General features: G+C 46.6%; 1 protein-coding gene across 2 annotated transcripts; it reads left to right on the plus strand.

The window, feature by feature from the left end:
- Window positions 1-233: 233 nt before the first annotated feature.
- On the plus strand, window positions 234-18,239 carry PUSL1 (pseudouridine synthase like 1). 2 transcript variants are annotated; one of them, XR_011049398.1, is made up of 9 exons: window positions 234-414; window positions 1,580-1,637; window positions 6,155-6,342; window positions 7,267-7,416; window positions 9,656-9,829; window positions 13,321-13,375; window positions 16,072-16,234; window positions 17,258-17,345; window positions 18,151-18,239. XR_011049398.1 is itself a non-coding variant. In XM_068414503.1 (8 exons), exons 1-8 carry the CDS (start codon window positions 356-358, stop codon window positions 17,287-17,289), a joined length of 879 nt encoding a protein of 292 aa, XP_068270604.1. In that variant the 5' UTR covers window positions 234-355; the 3' UTR covers window positions 17,290-17,399. The 2 variants fall into 2 exon arrangements, 1 of the variants encoding a protein (XP_068270604.1); XM_068414503.1 differs by lacking the exon at window positions 18,151-18,239 and having other exon boundaries at window positions 17,258-17,399.
- The last annotated feature ends 1,790 nt before the right edge of the window (window positions 18,240-20,029 follow it).

A 20,029-nucleotide genomic window follows, 5' to 3' on the forward strand; every position in this document is an offset into this window, starting at 1 on the left:
AGGCCCCGGCGGGCCCGGAACTGCGCCCCGCCACGGTCACCACAGCCCCGGCCACCGCCTCAGCAGGCCCCGGCCGCGGCGGAAGCGGGCGGGGCGGGGCGGGGCGGGCCGCCGGCGGGAAGCGGGCCGGGAGGGCGGGCGGTGCGGCCCGGCCCGGCCCGGCCCTGCGCTGCGCCGAGGGGCGGGAGGCCCGCCGGCCTGCCCCGGCTCCCGCCGGCCTCCTCGGCCTCCCCCGCCGGCCTGCCCCGGTCCCCGCCGGCCTGCCCCGGCCCCCGTCGCCCTCGGCGCCCCCCGCCCCCGAGCGCAGGGGTGTCCGCCGCGCCGGCCCTAGGGCCTCCGCCGTAAGGCAGCAAAGATGGTGTCTCCCCCAACCCGATACCTAGTGTTCTTTCAGTACTTTGGCACTAAATATAGGTAGGTGCCTCGGCTGCCTCGTCAGCCTCGTGCGGTGGAAGTACAGCAGCGGCCCTGGGGGGTACGGCCATGGGGGGCGAGGGGAGAGCTGCAAGGAGGCGGCTGGGAAAAGGATGGGTGAGGGCAGTGGTTTTGGTGAGGGATAAATCCCTTGCTGAGCAGGTGAGAGCAGACAGGGAGCTGGGCTCTGCTTTCTGCTCTTGTGTTAGGAAGGGGATGGTTTGGGCAGGAAATGAATAAAATGGCCGAAGAGAAAACCTCAAAGGACAGAGGAGAGGTCAAAGTTGTGATCTCAGGCTGGGGGTGGATGGGCAGGTTACAGTATTTCCTGCTGGTGGTGGTTTGCTGGGAGCCCGGTGGTGTGGGCAGTTCTCAGTGGTTCAGATACCTGGGCTGCAAGTCCTGCAGGAGGATAGCCGAGGGTGGGTGTCCTCAGGCCTTAAACATCCCACATGTGTACCTGTGCTTCTTTACATTGAAATAAAAGTGTGTGGGAGAACTCGTGCAGCTCCAGCCCTTGGCATTGTGCCTATCTTCGTGAGGATTTTACAGAACAATACCATCATATGCCAAAATCCACAGTTCTTTTGCGGTGCACAGTCTGTGTCACTGTGGGTACTGACCTAAATTACTCCAGGTAGTTACAGGTAGGTTGGGTTTAGCCTCAGGATGTATCTCTGCACTTCAGCAGCTTTTGTGAATGGCTGTGACTTCTACAGTAGAGAAGTAAGCTCATCACAGTCAGTCTTTCACAGTCTTTTAGTCCCTTTATGACATCCACAGGGCCTGCAAGAAAGGGACCTGCAACTGGCAACCAGCTCCTGGTCCTGAAATAGTTTAATCTGCAAACTCTTTTGTAGTGTAATTTTTCTGCCTTGTCTTCCCAACACGTCAGCCGCTGTCTGTAGGGCTAGTCCAGAGAGTAACGTTGAAGGATGATTTTTATTTCCAGCCTCCTTTCTTGCACATAACTGCTATTATCTGTTTTGCTATCCATTTATCAAAGTATTTGGTCCCTGCAAGTTCTCTAAAAAGACCCAGGTCACTCGATGGTAGACAGTTTGATAACTGTCCCCCATTAACTTCTGAATGTGTTGGTGGACTCTGTCAAGTCCCTTGGGTCTTGACACATATCAATAACTATTGTATTTGTTTTGCTCTGCAGTGGGGTTATGGAGACTTCGAATGATCAGTCAGTGGTTGGAGTCCAGAATTATTTGGAGGTAGGTCCTTGCTAATCGTGTTGGCATTAAAATGAAACTTCGAGGGTCACATTGTTGAGCTACAGATATTATCAAGGATAAATATTAATTTTAGATTGATTGTTTTGAATATTATAGTGTTTAGCACTATGCAAGTGTCTTATTGAGTGTCAAAGTGCTTTAGAAATTATGTCAGTACGCAGGTGGAAGAAATAGGTCAGGGTGAAGTCAGAGACGTTAAGATCCTGATCCTGAAAAAGATGCGAAGCCTTCAATGAGACTTGAAATTGAGGCATCCGAGTCCAGAACTATGATTCTGAGAGGCCGTGCTTGGTTGCTGTCCCACTCAGCCACTCTGACCATGGCCAAGATATTTCCATGCTGCGTGTTGGTTTACTGAGTGAGAGTGATAGTTCTTGCATGCTCTTGCTAAGCAGTCTGCAGAAGGAAAGTGTGATGAATTATGGTTTGAGTAAGAGTTCTCAGGGTGTATTTGTATGGCTTCTTGCCTGAGACCATTGTGGAGAAAGTGTATAAATATTGTGTAGATCTTGAAAGAGCCCCAAAGGACTTTCTATCTCATTTATCTAATCCTCTGAACCATCCAGTGTCTCAGCCCCAGGCGCCGGACTTTGGGTGAGCCCAGCAGTTGTTTTGCATTATCCAAGTCACTTTGTCTTAACAGGCAAGTGGGTAGGATGGGCGATTAAAGGAGAAAAGAAGAAGAAGATAAACTTATTTGGTGTTGTCTTTTCACAGTATCAGCACTTTGCAGGCCAGTTCTGGGATATGTGCTTTGCTTTCATGTGGTGGTATTGATGCTGGGCACTGCTGAGCAGGGCTGTGTCTATTAGAACCACATGGGAAGTCTTAAAACAACTTTAATAGAAAACTTCTGGGGCCTGTAGGAATTCATCTTCCTCCGTTTCTGTGCAGCCTTGAACTTCACAACTTTCCAAAGCCAGGAAGGCAACTGAAGGGAAGGACAAAATTAAATCTGTAATGAGATCCCTACTGTATTCTAAATATATTCAGACACTTATTTGCAGTTAGGGGCAAGCAAACAACCTGTGAGGTGTAGACCTTGTGTTTCAAAAGTGTAATGGACTGGTTTGTGAGTGTGTGCTGCAGCAATCGTTGTGATCAGGTACAATTGCTGGACTGGGACTGAGCAGAAGGCCTGTCTATAACAGTTTGTCACTATAAAGCACCGTATCATACTCGACACAGAAACTTTTGTAGTCCTCAGTACTGCTATGTAACAGAGCCCTGAGAGTGCCTGGAGGAAATAGAAACTTGTTTTAGTTCAGGGACAGATGCACATATTTGAAGGAGCTTTTAATATATCTTCGAGGGGGGGTGAGCTTTGCAGACAATGCTTGCTTTCTCTCTTGGAAACAACATATTTGTCTTGAAGTATTTGGAACCCCAGCTTGCTAGTCATGGTTCCAAACCAGAATTCCAGACCTTGCTTCCCCAGATGGGAAAGCTTGAGACTTGGCTCTCTCCAGTTCCTTGTGGAAACTTAGAAGATGCAGGACTTCATGCTCTAGTCTCAGTTCTTACAGATGTCCCTACTGTACAGGAAGATCTCCTGTGTCGCACCTTTTGCTGAAGTGAGTAGCTGTCGCTTGTGCTAACAGGCACCATATGCGAAGCCTGCTGGGATCTACAGAATTAAGTTCCCTTTCCCGTGTGGTTTGAACCATCTCCTGAATGTGCTGTTTCCCATTGTGCTGGTAAATGCTGCCCAAAACTAATCTTCCCCACGCGAAGCTCTGCTTTGGCCAGCAGCCTTGGGCTAAGGCCAGATATTATTCCTTGTGAAAGGAGAAGGGGGATCTGCCTCAGTTTCCCCCACAGGAATCCATAGATGATACCAAACAGGGCAGGGATCTGGATTAATAGCAGTAAAGCCTTTTGAGTTCCTCAGATGAAAGGCCTGCTTGTTTTAGGGGCTTGTTTTTTCTGAAAGGGCAGGAAAAACTGGTTGTTATCCAAGCAATTACTAAATGTAAATAATGCATCATTTTTGAAATTCAGTGTGGGTGATATTAACAGATTAAAGTATATGGGAACCAGAGGAGGAAACCATCAGCTGCCTATAGGCCCAAAGGACATCTAGATGGTACAGATATGAGACATTTGCATAGGTGAAGGGGTCATCCAAACTTCTCCAAGCCCATAACAAGAAAGGAGGATGTTTTCCATGTTCTCTCTTGTTCTTTCTCTCCCTCTACCCCCACTCAATTATGATCCCACTGGCTGGTTTTTGCCTGATGAGAAAGGAGGGGGGGGGGGGGAAGAGGGTGGAGGAAGAGGAGAGCCTGCAAAACCCAAACATATCTGTGCAGAAATGTCGCTCTTAAAATGCAGCTTCTGCTTGCTGAGGCACAAGCCAAGGTCTACTGCAGAAAACTGTTTAATTTCTGTCTGCTTCTCTCTGCTTAAGGGTGATAAATAAAGATTTTCATTGTTAATTGTAACCACATGTGAACTCCAAATAGAAGGATTAGGAAGAGGAAAAGGCAGGGGTCGTTTTTGTTCTGTTTCCCAGGCCTTCCCCTGCAGCTCAGTTACATTTTTCCTTGCCTCCTTGTGCATTTTGACAGGATGTTTCTGAGAGCCCAGAATCCCGTCTGCTCAAATAGCAGGAATCTGTAAGGCATTTGTGAGTCAGCAGTTTAAACTTTATTGACTCTTGGTACCAAATTAAAATCTAATAAAGACCACTGGTTCACTACTCAGGAGTGGAGATGGGAAAGAGCAGGAAATTTCTAGTCATTCATCTGGTTTTCTGCTTTTTTTTGGTTGTTTTTCAGTCTTTCAGATATGTTTCACTCATTCACTGTAACAAATGACACTGGATTTTCTGTCTAAGGGCCTGTCCTCATAAATAAAGTTGTATTTTGTAGTGCTCCACAACCTACTTTAAAATCTTACTGTAGGTAAGACCTACTATGGTTTTAACATTGTATTAGTAAGTTATTGCAATACCAAGGTTTCTGACCTACTGGTGTTTGTCCCTTACCAAAACCCACCCTGGCTTTGCTAAACTTAGGCCAGTCTAGACAGACCCTTAAGTATATAGCATCTAATTAACCCTGTTAGCATCTCTTTTGCTCTCTCTTTTGTGTGCGCATCTTGATTAAAAGACACCTTATTAATGACTCATTTAGCAGGGCTGTATTTACCTTCCCAGCAGGAACCTGTAGTAAGTCACCCAGTTGTTTTTCCAGCCCTTTGTTAGTGGGCAGAATGGAAAGGCAGAAACAGAGTGGGGATAAAAGCCAGCGGTGTGGGGAGGAAAACAACAATCCTAGCCACAGGTGGGTTCTCCAGCAAATCCTTGCCAAAATCCATATGCAGAACCTAGCGGATCTCAAGGGCTGTCCTTCCCCTTGCGTTAAGAATAGTAAGTTTCAGCTTGTTGCAATAGAGTTTGCCAGCTAATTTTTAAATTCCATCTCAGCTGCAGTGTAATTTTAGGGCCCTTTGGCTCCAATAAGCTTGAACTCTGTGATGGTGCAAATAACGTTTGTTGTTTTCTGCTTTAGTCTTGCTATGGCAGCGGCCTTGGCGTGAGTGAGATATCACCTGATTATTAAGGCAACTCGCTCCTGAAGAGAACAGTACTCTTGAGGATTAGCCAAGTCCTTAATTAATGCAAGTGTGGAAGCAACGAATATAAGGAAATGCCATTTTTGTGACTGCTGGTGGCGTGTGTTTGTCCTGTGGTTATTTGTACCTGCCGGGATAGCTCAGTGTCAGCTCCTCAACTACTGGTGTGTTTTATGAGAGCTGTGTCTTGATTCTTAGATCTGTTTATATTTCTCAGTGGGACTAATAAATGCATTACATCAGTGCTCTGCCTCTACTCAACTGGTCCCCTGGCTCCTCCTCTGCTCTCAACAGCTGATGGAAGCATGGTGCCCTCTGTAGCCCTGCTCCCATTGTGGATGGACAAGAACTTCTGCCTGCAGCAATAAGCCACAGCATTTTACGCTGTTCTGGCCTGCACTGGAAGCAAAGGATGCAGCCTGAGCTCCCTCAGGCATCTTGGCTGATGTCATTCAGACATCCCTGCGTGCTGTTTCCATCCCTTTAAGGCTTGGGTTCTGCAGCTCTTTAAGAGGTGCTGAAGCAATCAGAGTCCAGCTCTTCGCAGTGAATTGCAGGGGTGGTGTCTGGGTTTAAGTGGGTAATTCTCTGTCCCCTTTCCCATTTACCCAACGACATAAAGCAAAGGATAGGTAGATGCATATTTTTTACTTTGTTTTATACATGTAAGGAAGCTCACACGGCATTTTGGATGTTCTGTTTGAGGTGATTTCAGGAGAAAAGGTGAGAAGGTGCCAGGAGAAGTCCCTCAAACAGGCTCCTCTCCATCCCTTTCTTTGCAGCCGATGGTAAAACTCCCAATTACTTCTCTGTGTGAACAATAACGACACATGTGGTTAGCAAGGAGGAGGATGTTTTTACCTACATACCTCAAAGTGAGTCCATTATTCATGAATCCATCTTGTGTTGGCTTTCAGAAGGCAGCGCAGAACCTGAAACCCGTTGTTCCCATCAAGTTCCACATCTCCAGCCGAACAGATACTGGCGTCCATGCACTCTGCAACTCTGCTCACCTTGACATCCAGAGGGCACCGGGGAAGCCAGCTTTCACTGAGAAACAGCTCATCTACAGTCTTAATTACCACCTGAAGCCTGAGCCAATCCGGTGAGTTGTTGGCAAGTCAAAATCTTGTGTGGGACTGGAGATTATTTCTTCTCAGACTGCTGTGTCAATTAAAAAAAAAAAAGATTCTGAAATAGAATTTGACTTTTGTGGGGTTTTGGTTGTTATTTTTGCTCAGACTGGAAACTAGGTCAGAATCTATACACCCTGGAAGTCAAACCCTTTGTGGGTGTTCTGCACACGTGAAATGCGAGGGCTCCCAGGAGGTGTCCTGCATGCAGCGTTCTGCTGTTCTCAAGTAGACTCAATCGAGGCGATGGTGGGATGCACCTTTCTTTTCATTGCTGCAGCAAAGTCCTGTTTGTCTTGGAGGTAGTGGGGGAGGCGGGAGGGAAGTGACCTAGTTTCAGCTGTCTCCATCTGCTGCAGTGAGCTGCATAGCCGCCTTTGAGAGTGAGCACAGAGGTATCTGTGGTTGGGGGAGTCCTTCCCACTTGTGTTTGGGACCACGGTGCTGCGAAAGCAGAAGGTGCCCTCAGCCAGATGCGATACAATTTGATGGGCTGGGTGAGGTGTTCAGTTTTACTGTGCAACAAAGAACACATACTATCAGTTGTCATTTCTCAACTGAAGGACTGATCGATCTTAGCCTCTTGCGATGGTGTGAGCTTCCCCAAAACTTGTTGATAGATGACCCAGAGTCAGCTTCACTGTGTATTTGATGACAGGGGTGATGCCAAGGCTCTTCTCCCACCTTCTAGTTGACAGGTGCCTGTGGCAGCATAGAGGTGCAAACCCTTGGTCGCTCGCTGTCAGGAGGGAATGATATTTAATTAATTGTAAGTTCAGTTTTTCAGAGAATCCATTGCATGTTTCAGTTTCCACCTGTGTGGTGACCAGGCACAAGCTTTTGAATTAGTGCATGATGTTTCTCTCCATCTCAATCATTCTCTTCTGTCCTAACAGCATTTTGAATGCCTATCGAGTGACCGACAGCTTCCACGCACGCTTCTCTGCGCTGTCCAGAACCTACATCTATCGGCTGGTGATGGGCTGCGCTCATTATTCTCAAATACCGGTGTTCGAAAAGGATCTCTGCTGGGCTCCTGGGGGAGGGTAAGTGTGTTCCATTACACCTCCCTGGGGAGCTGCCTCATCAACGCTCTGGAAAGGCTTAGCTTTTGGGGAAAGCGGGGAGGGAGTATTGTCCACATGTGAGACCAGATTCTCTGTTGGTATTGACAAGATTTTCCTGTTGAAGTCAGTGCAACTGCCCTGAGTTATGATCTCAGAAACCTGAGATGTACAGCTCTTCTTCACTGTACTGTCAGTTGTACTTGTAATTGATGTGCTTAGCGCTGCTGAAATACTCAGTGACTCCAGGCAGAGTCCATCAGCAGCATTGTGTCCCTCCCTATGGATGTGATGAGCATTTCCTCATGTGACCTTGCCAATTCGTACAGCAAACCCTTTTGGACAGCTGGCTGGAGGAGCAGTGCTGTGACGTGATGCAGACAGGCAGAAATGCATTGCATGGCAGATCTCAGAGTTTTAGGTGTGGCCATACAGGCAGGCAGGAATGAAGGCTGAGAATTCTGTTGGGTATTTTTTTTCCTAGTCCTATTGCTGGTAGCGACTGCATGTAAATCTGCTCTCTCATTCCCTGTCTGCTTGCTTGTATGTTTGACTAGTGAGAGCCAAAGACTCTGAGCAACCCTACCATAACAAACCAGTGCATCTAGCTCAGTATTCACTTGTATTCTTGGAGTAACCACTGAGTCATAACAAATCAGTGCTTGTATGTGCAAGGGAAGAAAAACAAATACAGTGCCATTAGAAAAAACAAACTTGGGACATGACAAACAGTGGGTGAGGAATAAAAACAAACAAACCCCAGAAGATAATTTGTTATTGTCCTTTAGTTTACATTCTACTGAGATAAACATACGTTCGAGAAAACTGGAGTTTTCCACAACATTGTAGAAAAACAGGTTTGTAGCCAGTTATGGTAATTTCATCACCACTATTGGAATAACAATTGTGGGTAATGGCAAAAAGAGTAATCTCAACTGTCCTAGCAGAGGAATGAAGATGACATTGTCCTAACATTAAATTGCTGACTTTCTTTTCTGTGGGCTGTGGAAGAGAAAAATAAACATGAAATTGCAAAATTAAATGTTATGTGCACAATGTGCCTTAATCTCAGGCTTTATGAAATAGCCTTTAATTTAGTCCAGACACTGCAGTTAATTTTCTCAAATGGCAATACCACATAAAGGGTAGGGTGAGCATATTAGAAATTCTGAATGGGAGGTGTCTCACTAAAAGGCAGGATATTTGCACTGCCAGTAGTGGAGAGAAGCTCCTGGTGTGTGCACTACTGAGCACATCTGCTGTGTAAAACACATAATACACATTAAACCTCTGTAGGCGTCTGAATTGCCAACTAGGTGTCATCAGCGCTTCTTGGTGTGACCAGGATTCTGTAAGAGCTACTCATTTTTCTTGAATGCAGTGAAAACATCTAATGATGTTGAAAAATCTTGTCTTGATTTTTTTCCTTAGTTTTCTTCAGAAACATTTTGACTTCGGTTAAGATCTGAAAAACTTAAGCTGTAGGTCATGCACACTTGCTCAGGTTTTTCTTAGGAGAAGTTTACACAAATGGGATAAAACTAAGCATCTGTTCAGCAAATATATGAGTAAATCTGTCTAAATTCCTTTCCTTGAGACTATTTTGAACAGACCTAGATAGTTCAAATGAAGAAATCTGAGTGACACTTGACATTCTGAGCTTTACCCTTGGCCCTTTCTTCTGCATCTCCACCTTAGGTTTACACTGGCTTCATCGTTGACAGTTTGCCCACTCGTTCCATTTCTGTTACTTCCTAATTTAATCTTCTGGCTGTTGCAAATCTAAGGTTTGGAAAACCATCAGTCTTTGATGTTTTCTTACCTGGCAACATCTTTTTCAGTTTATAAGATCCAGATACTGCAAAGGAATTTGGTTTTCTTGCCCTATGCTCTAGCCAGCAATTTGAGTAGAATTATTTGAATTGAACTGTTACAAGAAGCACAGCAGGATAAATGTTTGTGTAAAAGCCTGTGCCTGCCAACCCCTCATCTAGCCTGGGGTTTTGAATACCTTCAGATTTCAGGTCACTTGGCATCTTGGTTTGTGGTTTGGGCCGTTACAAGAGAAACTCCATCTTGCAAAATGTGTTTCCACAATGCTGCAATGTTAAATCTGCGTGCCAGGTTTAAGCCTCTCCTCAATTAATTGGCCTTTGACCCACCTAACATACTTGGTCCTGCCTGATGCTCCTTTCCTTTTGCTCTGCATGTTTAATTTCAGCTACCTGAATGTGCCTGCCATGCAGGATGCAGCACAGTTCCTCGTGGGAACCCACGACTTCAGCACCTTTCGCTCGCTTAACTCCGAAACACCTTTCCAGTCTCCAGTCAGAACCATCCTCCAGGCAGACATCCGACCCTCTTCTGGTTTCCTGTCCCACCACTACGAGCACAGGTGAGAGCCTAGATACTCAGCTGAGGAGCTGCTCTCCTCTGCTGGTGCTTGCTTTGTCTGAAAAGCTGCCTCCCAGCACTGCTTTGAGGGCTGACCTTCTGTTTGCTGTGCATTGCCTTCACGGTCTTGTGATGGAGTCAGCAGGGTTCTGCCTAGTGACAGCTTGGAAAGGGCATTTCTTTCCCTCTTCTCCCCAATGTCCTCAGGGAGAAAGATGAGCAGGAATGAGGGCAAGGAAACTGGTCCAGTTGTTTGTGCGTTAAAAGGCAGGATGTTATAAAATGGTGTATGGAATCTGGCACAGAGCAATTCCTGTGAGGTGCTTCCAGCATTTACACTCATTTTGGTTGCTAAAGACCAGCTTTGCCAGGGGATGGGACTCCCTTTTTTCCCCTCCGCTGCTGTCCTAGCTTTGCCTAAAGGCTGCAAATAGAAGGGAAAAAACCCCACCCAACAGCTAGGTCACAGCCGTAGCTATGCAGATCTGCTCAGGTCACAGCAGTAACTCCTACTGTCTTCCCAGGGGATGTTGATGAAGGAAAGTCCAATATTCCTCAGTCATTATATAAAAAAAAAAGATTGAGTGTCAGGTTCTTTCAGGACCAGGTCTTGCAAGTATTGAAATTAAGTGGTTGGGTGTACCCTCTCTCCAGCAGAAACGGAAGTTTTTTCCCAGAATGATCACGGGTATTAATCAACTGAACATGGCTTTTGCTTTCACAGTGGCTTCTTTCACGGATACGTGGCTGTTGTGTTTCAGCCTGAAAGCAAACCTTGCTGTTGTCTGTCTCCAAACAACATTTTCCTGCTTTCTGATTAGGAGAAAACCCTTTTGTTGTTTTCCCCAACGACCCTCCATTAGATTTGAATGCCTGCTGAGCTATCTGTGACACTAAGTGCCACACTCCAGCTTCAGAGCCTCACTGCAGTTTGGGAACAGACCACTGTTTCTTTCCCTGTGTCTTGAAACAGTGTATTTTGCCAGCAGCAGGGTAAGACAAAACCTGAGAGGGAGCTGTGAAAACAGAGAGAGATCTGTATGCTCAGAGGAACCCTGGTTTGTTAGTTCCTCCCAGTTCCTCCCATTTTGTCTGATTCCTGCTCAGCGTTGGTGCAGCTTTTCTTTCTCATTCTTTCCTTCTTTTCTGAACTTAAACCAACCTTGTGAATTGACCACTTGTCTGTGTAAAAGGCTAACTGTTCAAATGATTCCTTCCATCAGACTCAGTTGCTCAGCAACAGTGGAAGTGGAGTTAGTGTCCCATCCATACAAAATGCTTTTGAACGCCAAGGATGTGTTCAGAGACTTGGCCCCATCACTTATTCCTGGGGAGTGATCACTCTGTCACCTGTTTTCTAGCTGAATATGTATTATGCATTGCAAGGTGCTGGCTTCTGCTGCCAAGTGGAAAAAGACAGCTGGATTTTTTTGCTGGTAAGCAACATTATCTGTGAGATTGACAAGAAAAAGTTTCCCTCTTAAAGAAAAATATCTTGTTCTCTTTTCAAAGCCTACAAGATACTTTTCCTAAGTATCTTGACCCATCTTTTGCAGCTTAATATATCTTGTGAAGACAACCAAGACAGGAGAATCCTGGCTAAAGATGGTTCATGCAATTTGATGAGAGGGGGATTTGTCTCTGTTTGAAAAAACTGTCTCTCGTGCTTTGCTAAAGAGCTGAGCTGAATTATGAGCTCGATGTGCTGGGTGTTTGCACGTGTGTGTAGCAGTGCACGTGCCTGTATGCCACGCTCATTGAGCCAGGGTGAGAGCAGACCATACTTAAGTGACAGAAACGTTGTCATTTCCTGACATAAAGAGGAATCTGGGGGCAGGAGCTGCCTTTGCATGTGCCAACATACACGACAGAGAGGGCTAAAAGCAATAATTTATCTGTAAATCCTGTGAGAAAACAGCTTGTGGCTGCTCCCTACAAGGACTATTTCACAGTTTCTTCCTGCTAGCCCTGCCCCAGTGCCCCAGATGGGCCTGTGAATACTGTTGTCCCTGCTTCACCTTTGTCCTGTGGCTACAAGAGCTGTGTCCTCTCCCAGGGAATGGGCAGCCCCTTCCTTGATGCTCAGATGTTTCCAGCAAACCCAGCCTGTCCGTCTGAACCCTCCAGACGTGTGTTGCAGCTGGGCTTTTCTCACAGCTGATTCAAATCTCCATAACCCTTTGATACCTGGTTACTGGGCTCACTGCACTGGAGGGGAGGAGAGGGTTTGCATGGAAATATCTGCTCTTCTGGATTATGCAAGGTAAGCTTTGTCTCTTCTTGCTGTAGGAATGCTATGGGATATAAGGAGCCCTTATAAACTGCTAGTGAGTTTATATTTTATTGTTATTTTATTGTTACTTTCATCAAAGTGACTTCTAGGATTGCTTGGTAGCATGGAAGTTTGGGGATGCAGGTCCTGAAGTGAAAACCTACTCATTTTTATGCTCTGTTGGCATATCTGATGTATGATACACATGTGTGTGTGTATGTGTTTATATACATCTAATGTGTGTATCAGATTTCTTTTATTTGTAGGAAGGAAATGTGCATACAGGTTCTTCCCTGCAGGACTGTTCCTGGGAACAGGTTTTAGTGTTAGAGCTGGTGCTGGGACATCAGGAAAAATATAAAAATATGTAGAAAGCAACTTGTAAAGATTTAGTAGAGGATGAAGTGTCAGTGGAGTGTTGGAATAGTTGGCCTCAGTGAAGTTCTTATAAGGAATGTTGGTTACTGCCATAAAACTTTCTGAAAAATGGTATCTATATGAACAGACAGATTTGGTGAGGGGAAAGGATGTCTTTCTGCATAGCAGCATCCATCCATCCATCCCCAAATATTCATCTGCTGTTTCCTGCTCTGCTCACTCTTAGCCTGGAGTGCTTCCTTGTCTGCCATTGCCTGTGTTCTGATGCTGCAGCTGGAGTCCTCAGGCATGTCTGTGTCCTGACTTGCTTCTCCTGGCCTTTCCAGTGGCACGTGGATGTCGCAGTAGGCATTGCTGAGTGTTGAAATCCGTTCTGCAAAGCCTGTAAGGACGGTGTGACTCTCTCAAGCCAGCTCCAAATGAAATGGTAGAGTTGCTTTGCTATGCTTGGTTGTTTCTTCCTTTCTCCAGGAGGCATCAGACTCTGTTCCTCAAATCAGTAGTACCTTAGCAGGCTGCTGAGTTGCACCTTGTTTTATGTTGCCCTTTCCCTTTTACTTGAATGGTTACATACTTAGGTGTAAGGCAGCAGGAAGATCAACCCGTAAAACTAGGTACATACAAAACAGGCAGGAATTGTTTCACCCTGCAAAATGTCTGCACCTGAGTAGCAAATGAGTAGTCTGGTGTTTGACAGCTCATGGTGCTGCTTCAGGTTAATCGGGAGCTGTGCAGCTTCTTATTCAGTCTACTTGCATTCACCTGTGATTTATACTTCTCTCGTGGGTAGAAGAGCCATTTGAAATGTGATTTTAAATGCTCTTTTTTTCCCTTTTCTTTAGGGGACTGGAGTTTTGGGAGCTGAGGTTCAGGAGCAGATCATTTGTTTACAGACAGGTACTGTTCAGTGCTGCATTCAGCACACGCTTTGCTTCCAAGAACCAAAACGTCACTATCACTGTAACTATTGATCAGTTAAGCAATGTTGTGACACACGCAGGGCCCTAGCATCAGAGAGGTGAGGTTCTGTATTCTTTGTTTGATCTAATAGAACCAGGATCTCTTAAGTTTGTGTCTAAAATGAATGTCTGAAGTCACAGAACCGTGTGGGAGGATGGAAAGTTTTGTTTCCTGCAATCTTTGTCCTTGCAGTCTGAGTGGTAAAAACCAACAGACATATGTTCTTGCTCTGCTGAATGGCACTGGGCCCAGCAAAGACTGCCTTGGAATTTTACTTTCTGGCTTTGGAGCACGAAGTAATTCTCAGTGTTGCACAAAGGAGAGACGGGAAGACCTGGTTCAGCTATGCAGGCCTGACTGCAGGATCTTTCGCTCTGCCGTGCTGTCTAGTCTCCACTGGGTTTTCTTTGAAATAACTCCAGTGGGGTTTTTGCTGCTGTCCTCAGGGGAGACAGCTCTCTCCACAACTTAATGGATCACCTCGTTAGGAAAGAGTTGGCTCTTCTCAGTCTGCCTATCCTGGCCATGGTCACACTCTGGAGACACAGAATAGGCAAGAGAGGGCTTGTTTTTTTGAGGAGAGAGGGGGTGTTTTGTGGGAACAGCAAGCAAGCAGCTATTTTTTATTCTGTTTTGACAAACCAAATTTGTTTTTATCCTGTGCCAAGTAATGCTCTATAAGCTCTCTGACAGTGGGTGTCTGGATATGAGCAAGGGAAGAACAACAACACGCTTAGAAGGGTTTGATATACAGCAGGGATTTGCTTCATCAGATGCTCTTGTGACAAGGAGAAAATGCTGGTAACCCATTTAGTGCCTTAGAACGGAAATGCTGCTCCGTGACATTGTGCAGAGAGAACAGTTCCCCCTAATGCTCAGCTCAGCCTGCTGCCCTCTGAGCCGTGCTCCAGCAGCCGCCTTACAGCGAGCTGGCGGGCTGGAGTGAAGCAGGAACAGGCTGAACTTGCACTCGTCTACCTGAGCATCTGCTTCTGCCCTCCGCCATAAAGAGGAGGCTGGACTAGATGGACCTCTGATCTTACCTCATACAGCTGCTGTAAGTATTGACATCTGGATGTTTTTATTAGAGAAAAGGGTTAAACAGCCCCAGAAACTATGTATATATTTTTGCTGAATAGCATGCAGAAGGGGGGAGGCACCAAGCCCATGGCTAGTTCAGGTGCAGACCATTAGTCTGCATCTAGCCAACTCCACGTGTGGAGACGTCAAAGCTGAAGTCGCAGCACACAATGACCTCTAGTGAGGGGTGGATAAAATAACATACATCGAGGATCTGTGCTGCTTCTCTGTGCCATCTGCTTAAAGGCAGGCTCTTGGCACTCCACGGTGCAGTTTAAGATCAGAGCACACAGGGAGAGACAGTGCTTGCCTTTGAATAAATAGATCTTGGCTCGTTGGACCTTTCTTGTTAATGGTGATAAACATGATCAGGTTGCTTAGTGGAGTTTGGTTTATTCTTTTGTAAATGTTAGTGGGTCAGAAACTTGAACCAACGCTTCAATACAGCCTGAAAAGGATGGCCCTTCTCTCTTTTTGTCCTTTGTTTCCCCAGGGAAACAGATGTTTCCCTGGGCCATGCCCAGATGTTTCTTGCACAAGCTTTCTTGATGCCCGTGAGAAGCAGGTAATCACTTACATGCTAGTTTCTGGATGAAAGTGTCTCTAGGAGTGCCTTGCTGAGGGTACTTCTGGCACAAGTTGAGGGCCTCTTACCTGTCAGTTATTCCTCAACAGCAGCTTCATGAGGCTGCCTTGACATAAGAAGTACCAGGAAGATGAGTGGTCAGTACTCTACCTTCAGAAGGATGCCTGCAGCTCATGAAACGGGTGGAGAGATATGTAGCCACCACGCAGGGATGTCATAGCTAGTCACAGGGAGCTCGTGTTTGGTGTGCAGGTGGCATTGGCATGTTGTCTGGTGGGCTGTCCTACTTGGGGTTTTTTTTCCTCCTACTTTTTTGGCTTTCTGAGAGGGAAGCAAGCCCCTACATAGTCCCCCACCTGCAAAGAGTGTTGCTTAAGAACCTGTGAGCTCAGCTCTCCCAGCAAGCGTGTGAGCTTCCTGCCACAGACGGCTGTGTGGGTGCTGCTGTTGTTTCTGAAACAGAAACCATCCTCTGCTCAGCTCTCTTCCCACATGTGATGGGAGCCAGCCTTGCTCCAAGGCTTGAACCGTGATGGATGAGTCTGGGCTGTGACTTGGGATACTTCAGTGGCACCTAAAACAAGGGTCAAAATGTTCTTTATGTGGGGAAATGCTTGCTGCTTTCTTAACACCCAGCTGGGCTAGGAGCAAAGCGCATGGCACTGGGAACAACTGCTAGTACTAGGAACAGCAGAGGAACACCAGAAATCAGGCTTTCTGGGAACTGTGGGTTTAATAATAATGATTCAGGAGCAGGCTCACGTTAAGAAATCATGGTGGTATCATTCTTTCCTGAGTGACAGGAAAACTCTGATTAGGTTTCTAGCTTGCTTTGCCATCAGTAGTAACTGTGGGCTGTTAAACAGCACAATACTGCCAATAGCCCAAGTGCAGGACTCTGGACAGAACTTCCTAATCTCTACATTTTACAAGGGCAGCTCCTAAGCTTTGTTCTCTGTTTTTCCAGGTCCGAAGAATGGTTGGGGCTCTAGTTGCAGTTGGCCAGGGCAGGTTAGCACCTCATCATATAAAGGAGTTACTGGAGATAAAAGATCCACGGGCTTTTCCACCCAATGCCATGGCTCCGCCAGCTGGACTCTTTCTAAAATCAGTGGAATATGACGAAGCAGGTAGGTGAGTGCAGGGAATGGCATCCTGCGTGTGGGAGTCAGATCTAACACTGAAGGGAGCACCAACACCCACCATCCTCCTCTACGTGCCGTCTGACCTGTGGCTGTGACACCCACGTCGTGTGAATGCCCCGGACTGGAGAGGTGTTTACAGCAGTTGCTGTGGAAAAATTGTGTATTTTTTTTTTTTCCCTGGTAGATTTCCTCCTCTGACTTGCAGGGTAGTAAAAGAGAAGTTGTGTTGACAATGACTTTGAGGTCTCAAGTGAATGATACTTTAAATTCTTGTGTTGTCCCTGACCATGTATAAAGACCAAATCTTCTGTGGTATCTCGACGCCCACAGATCTCTCTCTGTTCACTCACTTCTCCCTTGGTATTTACGAGAGGATTGTACAGACTGGAGGACAGAGAGCAGATCATCCTTTTGCTTATATGGTGGCTCTCTGAATTTAACAGCTTCTGATCTAAATTATTTAAGTTTTTTAGCTTAAAGAAAAAGGCAGGGGGGCAAATTTGCAGAAGATAGCACGTGGATGTCATGGAAGTTTGACATCCCTGCTAGGGATAGCAGGTATTTAAAACTGCAGGGATTAATCTGCCTCTGATTAATCCAGTGTCCATGAAATGTGGATTTTCCACCACGCTGCAGACCTTCTCCAGGCTGCCTTCACTCAGCCAGACCACAGCCCTCGTGCAGGCGGGTCTAGAGCGTGCTCCCTCCTGCAGCAGCGGTGACACGCTGGGCCTCAAGGAAGGCAGAAGGGAAAGGGAAGCAACAAAGATCAGTGCAAGGAGCTTGAGTGTAGTTCTGAGCCCTTGGCCTGGCCTTGAAAAGGCCACTGCTGCTTGCTGGCTTTGCCCTCTCCAGTGCTGCTTTTCCTAACAGTGCTGGCTGTGGAGCTGCCTGTGCCAGTGGGAGGGAGCCCAGGTGGGACATGAAGGCCACAGATTTTAAGTGCTTTCAGGTGGTTTCAGTGCCACCATTTTCCCTAAATCAATGTTTTCTTTTTGTCCCCCTCAGATTTGGACACTCCAGTCACCCCAGGAGAATAGCAGCTCTGTGAGATGCAGCCACGTCTGGAAGGACTGGTGGTGTGGCTGTGATGGAGGTTTGCCAAGTGCTCTTTACACAGATCTTGTCTCAATAAAAATCATTGACTGACTGCAGGCATCTTCCTATCCTATGTTCTTGTCCTTTGAGACTGCCAAGGGGAAAGGAAGAACAACTCCATGCTGCTTTCAGATAACTGCTTTATTTTCTTTTTTTTCCTGAAATTCTGGTGCCTGTCTCTCAAACAGGAGGAGGAAGGAGTGGGGCTTGGGTTGGTTACTTGTGGGGTGGTGTTTTTTTTCCTTCCTGTGTACAGGAGGGATACAGGCTTAGAATGGAGGAGAATGTAGCATTTCCTCTGGGGCCCTCTCCTCTGTAACCCTGCCTTTGTGCAGCAGAGTGCAAGGCACAGCTGTTGCTGTTCGATGCAGTGACTTACAGAAGCAGCCTTTGAAAGCACTTGCCATTTCCTCTCCTCGTCAGCAGTCACTCTCTTGCTGAACTGTGGAGGCTTTGACACTATCCTGTTCCCTGGTACAAAGTCATGGCTCTTGCACTTTGGATCTGGCACGTTACAGAGCAAAGTTCCTTTGAGGACACTTAAAACCTGTTTTAATGGTCACAGCCTGGGCTGGTAGCACAGGAGCAACTCTGAGTGCGTGTGAATCAGTTATCTCTGCTCCCTGCCCTGCACTATTTTTGTTTTCTTTTTCTTTTTTTATTCTTTTTTTTTTAGAACCACTCTAACCTCGGGTTTTGCCTGCTTGCCCAAGCAGTAAAATACACATTGGGTAACTTGTGTTATTTTTCTCATGAATGACACCAGAATCTCTGTCTGTTTTGGTTACAAAATGACTGTTAAGAGTGCCAGGTTACAGGAAAGAGGATGAAAATTTTGACTTCTGAAGTTCACAGAAGAAACAACACCTGGTTTAAACACTGCTGCAATGGAAACAACGTGCAGCTGAGATGTCTGGTACCACCATAATTCATTTCCCCTTTGTCCATGGGAGGAGGAGAAGAGTTACAGAGGAAGGCAGTTAGTCAGAGCAGACAGCCCGCTGGATCTGGTAAGAGGATGTTCTTTGTTATGTGGCAGTTCAAAGTGATACAGACTATTGCATTCAGATAAATGAAAGAAGAATCTTAATAACCTCTTGAGAGACTGGTGAAGAGCCACGAGGTAGGCAGAGGGGCAGGCAGCAGTTCTTTTGACCTCTCTTAAGGCCAGCCTTGCCTTTGGCAGTAGGGATCGAGTCAGTGAGTGGTCCTGATGCAGAAGGGGACAGCCCATTTCTAGGTGATGCCTCGTGAGAAGTGATGCGTCTCTTCCCCACTCTGTCCCAGGTAGCAGCTTTGCCAGAGACCTGCTTTTGACAGCACGGGAAGGCAAGGCAAGATGCTGACTGCTGCTTCGTTCCCTCAAGGACTGATTCCCAAAGAAGACGACAGAACTTTGGAGGAGTCCTGGGTCTCTACCATGGAAAAGGAGAGTTGAAGCTGCTGTGTTGCTGGTGTGGTACCTGTTTGTGCTTTACTGGGACAGCCTTGCTGGGTGAGTACCCAGAGGCAGGGATGCTGTAACGTGCTGCAGTGATTTTTTTCAGCAGAAGCAGCGGGGCTTGTTCCAAACCTCAACGTGCCCGTGTGTTTTCAGACAGCGGTTTGCCTGAAAGGGAATGGCAGCAAAGTCTTGCTGGGTGAGGGGAAGTGAGAGTGCAGCTCCAGGCCTGTTTGAGTGCCTCAGGCTGCAGCACTGGTACCCGGTTCCACAGAGGCAGGTCTTGCTCTGCAGCCTGCTGGGGCTGGGGGTGATGGAGGGTGGCTTTGGGTGGGAGCATTGTGCCTCCCTCGTGCAGGGGGTACATGGCACAGCTGAAGTGTGCCCTGATGCTGGCTGTGGGCTGCGCTCTCTCCCCAGGCCCGTGGCGGGGGGGCACTTCACTATTGAGGCAAGCGCCCTGCCGTGGGTCTGGGTGACAGCTCTTCATCTTCGCTTCCTGTGGTTTCTCTCTAGAGCAACGTGGGAGAGCTCTGCAGGGTGCCTTGCAGGGCAGTTTGCTCTGGTGCTAAAACGCTACGTGGAAGAGCTTAGCAGTGACCTCGTGGTTGTGAGGACTCGCTGGAGAGGCCAGTGTGCCCATCTGCAGCTTTTGCATGAGAGATGATGATCTGAGCTCTGGTAAGTTAACCTTGTAACGAAATTTATTGCAAGTCTTTACAGGGCAGAAAACCAAATATTAATGTGTTCGGGTGTTAATGAAGCTAACTGCTAGAGCAGGCTCTGGCATCACCAACTTGGGTTTTTTTAAATGGTTGCAGTACAGCAATACCTGCTATTGATGCTTCTGCCAGTGTTTCCCAACTTCTGGTTACAATAAAAACTTACTGTGCTTATGGGCTTGTTATCAAAACCAGTAGCTGAGCAACCCAGGCTCAGCTCTCCAGGCAGCAGCCTAACGCTGCAGTGAGCATAAAGAACTGAGGTGGGTTTTTGCTTTGTTGTTTAAATGCCAGAGCAACTGTTAAAAATAACCTGAAGCCATTTAATAGAAGAACATGCTCCCTTAGCATCATAAAATCTATCATCAGTAGAGAACTTCTGTACAAACTCCTGCTCTGAATCATGGTTTTGGTGTCCCTCATTAATACTTGTTGCTTACTCTCAAGGGGTATTTAGCATTCTTTTCCTTTTTATGTTGTTGAGTTACTAATTCTTTCCAGTTGATTCGATTTGGACAT

This window comes from Nyctibius grandis, chromosome 17 (assembly GCF_013368605.1).
Source record: "Nyctibius grandis isolate bNycGra1 chromosome 17, bNycGra1.pri, whole genome shotgun sequence".
Lineage (NCBI taxonomy): Eukaryota > Metazoa > Chordata > Aves > Nyctibiiformes > Nyctibiidae > Nyctibius > Nyctibius grandis.